At 35.6% G+C, this 8477-nt stretch overlaps 1 protein-coding gene across 1 annotated transcript; it reads left to right on the forward strand.

Annotated features, from left to right (window-relative positions):
* Positions 1 to 5089: 5089 nt before the first annotated feature.
* On the forward strand, positions 5090 to 7290 carry LOC106872259 (WD repeat-containing protein WRAP73). The gene has a single exon (XM_014919181.3). It carries the CDS (start codon positions 5558 to 5560, stop codon positions 6902 to 6904), a length of 1347 nt encoding a protein of 448 aa, XP_014774667.1. The 5' UTR covers positions 5090 to 5557; the 3' UTR covers positions 6905 to 7290.
* Positions 7291 to 8477: the final 1187 nt, after the last annotated feature.

Here is an 8477-nt window from a genome sequence, read left to right on the forward strand (position 1 = left end):
TTCATCATGTAAATTATGTTGGTTTATGCCTCTGTGCATTCTAAAATAGGCTTCATTTAAAAAGTTACAAGGAAAGAAAGCCTCAGAGTTAGGGTTCAGTGTTAAGTTGGTGAAATTTAATTCTGGTGAATGTTTTAAATCAATACTTTGCCATTTTTAAAACGGTTTGTAAACATAGCAAACCGTGCTCTTATCTTTTGTCTTTTTTTAAAGTTTAATTACAATTTAGTGATCTCTTATTCCCACTGGTACTTTTTTCATTGTAATTCTTTAAATAAAACTTATTTTCGCATGCATATCGGAATTAGCTAACCTATTTCCTGTTTCAGAGCTTAAACTCTGGAATATCAATTAAGAAGATGAAGCTCAAACAGTAAAGTTAATAGCGATTGTATGAATTGAAAGCAACGATGTTACACGGATCTAAAACTAAAGGTACGTAACTTTTGTCTTTGGTTATCGCCCTTGTTTGAAATTTCTTGCCAGTCTCTTAGAACATTGACTTTGAGAATTAACTACACAGTTTTTTCAAAATTTTTTTTTTATTGATCTTTTATTTTTGTACCATTTAATATGCTGAGATAAGAACTCTAAAAATGTAAACTTCAGTTTTCATTTGATCCTCCTTGGCATCTTCAAGTTCATAGTGTCCAAATTATTTATTAATTCTGCACGACTATTGAAAGTTTACAAGGTTTAATTTAGTAAATCTCACAAAAGAATACCATAGCTTGCTTTTGTTTGAAACTACCTCACTACTTGTTGACATCTCTCAAGCTATGCATGAAATATTGTACATAGTCTCTTATTCCACAGAATAGATGACTATGTACAATGTGTGCTTTGACAGAAGCTTTTCAAACTTTGTATTGTAACAGTTTGAAACTACTCAAATTTTAGTTATGTCCTACTTTCTTCTGTTTCAAAGGCCCCAATGGACAATGAGAAATACACTTTTTGTGTGTCATGGTTTTAACAAATTTACAATTAAATTAAAATTAAAACTTAAATTCCATGGAATTGTTGTTTCTAGGTTTTAAGCATCATGTAATCATGACTTTATATATCATAGAATTCTGTGTCAATAAATTACCTACATTTTAAAATAGTTTACTCCTATTATTGATACCAAAAATTCATAGGAATATTTGAAACTGAAGAAATAATTGAGATCAACCAAACTGATTCTATCATGCAAACATTGCCATCATCATTTAATGTCCATTTTCCATGCTTGCATGGGTTAGACAGGAGCTGACCAGCTGGAAAGCTGCCTGGGTTCCATGTCTGTTTTGGCATGGTTTTTAATGGCTGGATGCCCTTCTTAATGTTAACCACTTTATAGTGTGTACTGGATGCTTTTCGGTGGTTCTAGCATGGATGCTTTTTACATGGTACCGACACCCATGAGCCCATAAGATTAAGAACACTCAGCTGAAGAAGGATGCAGGAGACATTTATATTATTGATTTTACATTGCCATGGGGTCACAAATTTATTGAAAAGGGATATAATTACCTGAGTATGATGTTCATGGAACAATGTATGGGATTGATTAGCTTCTACAAACAGTCTTAAAATCAGTTGCCTGAAATGACTGATAAGTTAGTCATGGGTCATGAGTTCATATCCTACTGTTAGTGCTTTACAATGTGTCTGAATAAGACATTTAATTCCTTTTTATCTCCTACTTATCAAGCTGAGGTCAAAGACTTTTCCATTCTTCCCAAGCATCAAATCTGGAGAAAACTGTCTGCAATAATTGACATCATAGTTAATGTTGTATAAATCAGAATTAAGAGCCAGTATTTGTGAGAGGGTTAACTATATCAAACCAACTGACCATCTTCAAGTATGGAGACATAAATTTTCTACATACTTTATAAATAAATTACTAGTTGAGTTATGTTTACTAAATACATTTGCTGATGAAGATAATGAACAAAAAATTAAATGAAGCAATAATCCATGTGGCACCTTAATTCTTACTTAATTTACAGAACAAATACATCCTCAACATAAACTTTTTATCTCTACACAGACAAGAGAAAAACAGACTAAGCTGAAGAAGCTAACCTTATTTTCAGCTCAAATTTAGTAACAATAACTTTAGAAAAAAGATCTGAATAAGAAATTTTTTAAAAAGTTTGTGTAAATTTTAAGTAGAAGTATGCTTATATTTTGTCATACTCTGGGTGGCAGAGGTGTTTGTGAACTTAATACTCAGTTTAAGTAAGGTGGCAAACTGGCAGAATATTTAGCACACCGGACAAAATGCTTAGCAGCATTTTGCTCATCTTTATGTTCTGAGCTCAAATTTTGCCAATGTCAATTTTGCCTTTCATCCTTTTGTGATCGATAAAATAAGTACCATTGAGCACTGGGCTAGATGCAACTGACTTACTAACCAGAAACTGCTGGCCTTGTACTAAAATTTGAAATCAATATTCAGTTTAAATCATTGAAATTCATTAAGAAAATTAAAATTTAGGTAGAAAGTGGGTTCCAGTGAAGAAGAAAGATTAAAATTATAGCTAATATCTTGTGGAGGAAACTAAGATAGGAGGATAGGTACATGCCGAGAAGTTTGGATAACTTTTGAGGGTCTCTGGCCTGGCAATGTTACTGAGGAGCCTCACCTGTTCAGGATAAGCTCACCAGACACGGCCAGCCCGGTCCTTCGGCCTGTCCAAGATGTGAGCAGGATAGGGAAACCGTCCTGCACGCTATGATTCAGTGTCCGGAAGTGTTGGAAGTGTGGACTTATGCAGAACACCTGTCGTTGGATTCAAGAAGAGTACAGCTGTCATCTGAGTCAATTTTAGAAATTGAACCGCCAGGTCTCCTCACGAAAGAAGGTAAGAATTGCTTTCTCATAGTAGTAGCAATTATGAAAGAGGTGATATGGAAGCCGAGAATGAAAGGATTGGCAACAGGCAACTTCATCTCTGGTCTCGGGTTGGTGAGGTTCTTCACCATTCACCTGAAAAGGTAAGTGGGGCTGGAGAGAAGATGCCTGTCGGAGAGTATGTTCAAAGACAGATGGATGCATGTAGTACGGATGTTGTGCGTGAAAGACTCCTCATGAACATGTCATAAGTCTTAATGAAAGGTGCCGGTAGTAGAACAGCGCTTGTGGGGTCGGAGCTTAACCTGTTTTTACTACCTCATTGTGTGTTTGTAATTTTGTCTTTTATGTCGTATTTCATTGTAACTGCATTTAGATTTTTGGAAAGACTTCGCCTGTCTCCCCCATTTTCTCCCAAATTTGTCTATTTTTGTAATTTCTTTTGCCAAAAATCCCCATTTTTGGATACAGAGGTTCCAGAAAATTGCCAAAAATTGGCATTGTGAAATCCCCCCCCACCAACTTCTTCAATTTTGACTTTTTTCCCCAACACTAACCCTAAAACCCTAACACCCTAATCCTAAAACCCTAAGTACAGAAATGTTTTGAAATTTTTGTCCGAATCCTGATGTCTGTATTTTTCCGCATATTTAGAAAAAAAAAAAAATTTTACAAAGATTTTTGGAAATTTTTTTTAGAATCATAATCTCCGTATTTTTCCGCATATTTTGAAAAAAAAATTCTGATAAAAGTCAAAAATGAAGGAAATGGGGGTGTGGGGGTGGTAATTTAAAGATGTCGATTTTTGCCAATTTTTTTTGCAGATTCGTATTCCCCGTAGCCGAAAAGTGGGGTCTGTGTCGAAAAAAAAAATTTTGGGGGTGGGAGGGGGGACGTGCGGAAGTCTTGCCAAATTTTTAATTATACTCATCTGTGTGTCTGACACCGATCAGACTGTGCTGTCCCCTCTATGTTAGCAATAAAGAAACAAACCAAGTAGCTTCTTTGTTGTTGTACATATGAGGTGGGAATACTAATATACGAGTTCCATCAATTTGTTTTCACTGTTCATTAAATAGTCATTATGGAATTTTTAATGATTCATTTCACACAATTTAACCTATATTTCCAAGATAATGACTTCTAATTAATATTATATGCCTTATTTGTTAACATAATCTAATAGTATCAAATAGTGTATATTTTTATTTTATTTTTCAATTTAACACACACACACACCATTGCTATAAGGCGGGAACAAGCAACCGATGTTTGAAGAAAGTAAGCAATGCAAAATAGTATTCGTTAATGAAAGTAAATCGATGGGAACCAAGTTCTTCAGTACTAACTTTTTGTCAAAGAGCTTGGAATTGCTAAATTCTTCCATTCACCACAATATACCTTCCATGAAGCTATCTCGTTTCTCTTAGGTGGACTGATGGGAACTGTGAATTCAAAGAATCTCTTCTGAGTGCTTTCATTCACATGAAAAATATCTCTCGAAACCATTTAGATCGAGGAAAATTAAGTATATTATTTTCAGCGGGAACTGTTAATTACTTCAAAATACTACACCAACTTTATACTAATTTCTGCAAGTCCTTCAGTAGTTATTGACGATGTTTATTTCTCGTCGCGATTCTTTGTTCCTTATGTTTTCACAGGTTGTTAGAGCAAGCAATAAATTTTGATTTCTGCTATGGTCATTGAGCAAAATGCACATTTAAAAAAATCCAATTTCCCTCCTCAATGGGGTTTATGAAACCTGTATAAATCTAACGGTGGCGGCGCAATGGCCCAGTGGTTAGGGCAGCGGACTCATAGGATTGCGGTTTCGATTCCCAGACCGGGCGTTGTGAGTGTATATTGAGCGAAAACACCTAAAGCTCCACGAAGCTCCGGCAGGGGATGGTGGCGAACCCTGCTGTACTCTTTCACCACAACTTTCTCTCTCTTTTCTTCCTGTTTCTGTTGTACCTGTATTTCAAAGGGCCAGCCTTGTCACACTGTTACGCTGAATATCCCCGAGAACTACGTTAAGGGTACACGTATCTGTGGTGTGCTCATCCACTTGCATGTTAATTTCACGAGCAGGCTGTTCCGTTGGTCGGATCAACTGGAACACTCGACGTCGTAAGCGACGGAGTGCCAACAACAACAACAAATCTAACGATATTTATCTCTAAACTCGCGCCCGGTGACATAAGACTCAAGTAGGATAACTCCCAACTGCATTACTTTGACAAGCCAGCGCGACTGGAGAGGCTCATGTTTAGACTTGAATTCTTCTGTTAGTGAATTCGACATTAATTCGATCTACATTATTTTAAAATACTCATGCCACCGTGAAAATGTATGTACACATTTCTAATTCTATCCCAAGACAGTTACGAAATATACCAATGCTTTACTGAAATACTCTATGAAGTGGATATCGCCTGAAGCACAGACATTTTGGGTTTTTATTTGAAATCCTTTATATTTGAATATCAGCTTTCGGTAGAGATATATTTTGCAGATATCTGAGGAATTTCTTAGTATTTCTACTTTGATATTTGTTGTTTTTCATTCTCAGAACAGAAATTTTCGTTGAAAACAAATACTTTAAGTTTTCTTTTTGTATTTGTTTACAAATCTCTAACTGTGATACTTTCGGATTTTATAAATGTATAATATTTGTTTCTAATCGACTAGTCCATATCTTCTAGCATGAATTTCTCTGAACTCTATCGCCAGTCTAATCAACTGTGCGAATTTTCACCGAACGGTGAATTCTTGGCTATTGGTAGCCATTACAAATTAATTATTCGCAATGTTATCACCTCACAAATTGAACATCTTTTCACTTGCATGGATTTTATTCAATACATAGAATGGTCCCGTGATTCAAGTTTGATTCTCTGTGGCATGTTTAAACGAGGTCTTGTGCAGGTATGGTCCCTGAAATATCTTGACTGGTCGTGCAAAATAGACGAAGGATCTGCTGGACTTCGAAATGTTCATTGGGGTCCAGATGGACTTCACATCTTAACCACTGCTGACTTCAACCTTCGTATAACTGTTTGGTCGCTCACCAACAAGAGTATATCATATATACGGTACCCCAAACAGTGCGAAAAGGGGTACGACTACAGTCAAGATGGCCTGTTCATGGCGCTGGCAGAACGCCGCGATTGTAGTGACTTTATAAGTATTTTTGCTTGCAAATCTTGGGAATTAATTAAACACTTTTCTTGTGCTACCGATGACCTCAATGGTTTGAAATGGTCACCTAGTGCCAGAATTTTAGCTGTTTGGGACTCTTTACTCGTGTACAAAATTTTAATGTATTCTGCTGATGGTTATCTTCTTCGAAAATATTCCCCCTATGAACATGCTTTGGGTATAAAATGTGTATCTTGGTCGCCAACGGGACAGTTTCTTGCTATCGGAAGCTTTGACGAAAAAGTTCGCTTGTTGAATAATATTTCGTGGAAGACATCGATGGAGAAGGGTCACCCACTGGTGGTAAAACCAGATAAAGTAACGATATATAAAGAAGAAGTTAGTATGGGCCCTTTACCGACATCTTTTGAGGAAATATCAAGTGCTATGGTGGCACTATGTTCTAAAGAAAGTAAGTATCATATTGTGAAAGAAGCCTTAGAAATTCCCAACATCAAGCCTTCTTTAAACAAGGCTAACCCTGAACTTGGAGTTAGCCAGGTTGAATTCAGCTGCAATTCTCGTTATTTCTACACCAAGAATGACAATATGCCTTGTGTTTTATGGATATGGGATGTCAAAAACCTCTGTTTGTCTCACATTCTCGTTCATTTATCGCCTATTAAACATGTTCGTTGGGATCCAACCTCCGTACGATTGGCTCTTTCTACAGGGAACAAGCAGTTATATATGTGGACTCCATCGGGTTGTTTGAGTGCAGAGATCCCCATAGATGCCATGTTTCAAGTGAACACCCTAAAATGGCATCCTGACGGTAGTGCATTAGTTTTGATTGGTAAAGAAAAGACGTGCATTTCTTATTTAACAGGAGAACAAACGGATGATCAATGACAACCAGTAAAGCATATCAGCTATCTTTTGTAAATTGTTTTCCTATCTATTTTTTATTTTTCACCCCCTCCCCCCTCATATGCAATATAACCAAAACAAGCGAAAATTATCATGAATGAAAATGTGAAACAGTTTTTCTCTTTTTCATTTTAAAATTGATATTTGCAGAACTGAGAAAACTCCAGGAAAATGAACATGTAATTGCCTTATTTTTAATAAGTAATATCTTTTGTAGCATGTTCTTGCTCTGAAATTAGAAACTTTCAGCTGCATTGATTTTGCTCATTTTTAATTTGAGCTTTTATATTTTTAAAAATTCAATTGTATCATAAACCCTTTCTTTTTTTTGTAACATTTTTATGACTGATTAAATTATTTTTTGGTAATAATGTTTTATTTTGTCTATACATCAGAAAACTAATGCATAAATCATATGTATTAAATCTTTGTAACGCCCATTTTATCTTGTGTTGATTTATAATTCAGAGAATGAGTCAACAAATAAGCTTCTACATGCTGCCAAATCTCTCTTATCTCACCATACCATCTTACAACTTTGATGACAGTTACTTGGTCAGGACTGACCTGGGGCTAAACAAAAAATTATTTTATTACTTTATTCATTAAACTGAGGTTATGACAAAGCATTTTCAAAGATTTCTTGATGACAACAATCTTAGTATGTATTTCAGCTTTTGAATTTCCAAGTTACATTTTTGTAAATCAGTGTTTTGAAATGCATATTCAACACACAAGCAAACATGCACATATACACACACTTGACATTTTTCTGTACAGTTTCTGTCTGTAAAAATTCCACTCATAAGGCATTGTTCAACTGAAAGCTTATAGTGAAATACTTGCCTGAGATGCTTCTCGGTAGACTCAAACCCAGAACTACATGGTTGTGAACTACTTCACTACTAAAATCTTTAAATATTTCATATCTCAAAGTAGTATAATTTAACTGGGAGATAGATCACCACCAGAAATGTTGATGCAGCGTCTAGAAATATAGCTAAATATTGTTTTAATAATATATATGAGAGGTGTATGAAAAGTTTTGAGCCTTCAAGGCCTTTGAAGTCTTGTACTTTCATCAGAAGTTGTGTGCCATTTTTTTAAAATTTTTTATTTTTTTTTAGGCTCAAGACTTTTACACCCCTTGCATATTGACATCTAATCATATTCTCTCATGTTTGCCTGACTGCACAGAAAAAAAAAAAAACGCTCCACTCTTCAGAGTTGTCAAATAATTAGCATTTGGAAAGTCATTTAGCTCTACAAATGATCATTTTAACAAACAATTCCTTTCATAAAGGCATTGAAAAATGAATGTGCAAAAAACTGTGACTTCTTTCTTTGGGGGTATGTGAAGAGTACAGTTTATGTACCACCACTACCTGCAACTATGGAGGAGCTGAAAATTTCGATCACTGAAGCAGTTTTTATGGTAACTCCAGATATGCTACTGAGCATCTGCACCAAACTGGACAATCACATCGATGTTTTCCAAGCAACCAGACGGGTCCACATTGAGTGCCTTTAATGCTACCCTCTACCACAGGAAACT

Source organism: Octopus bimaculoides, chromosome 1 (genome assembly GCF_046866305.1).
Source record: "Octopus bimaculoides isolate indiv1 chromosome 1, ASM4686630v1, whole genome shotgun sequence".
In the NCBI taxonomy this organism is placed as follows: domain Eukaryota; kingdom Metazoa; phylum Mollusca; class Cephalopoda; order Octopoda; family Octopodidae; genus Octopus; species Octopus bimaculoides.

Coding starts and splice junctions, on each gene's coding strand:
- LOC106872259 (XM_014919181.3), top strand. CDS start 5,558: ATGAATTTCTCTGAACTCTATCGCCAGTCTAATCAACTGTGCGAATTT.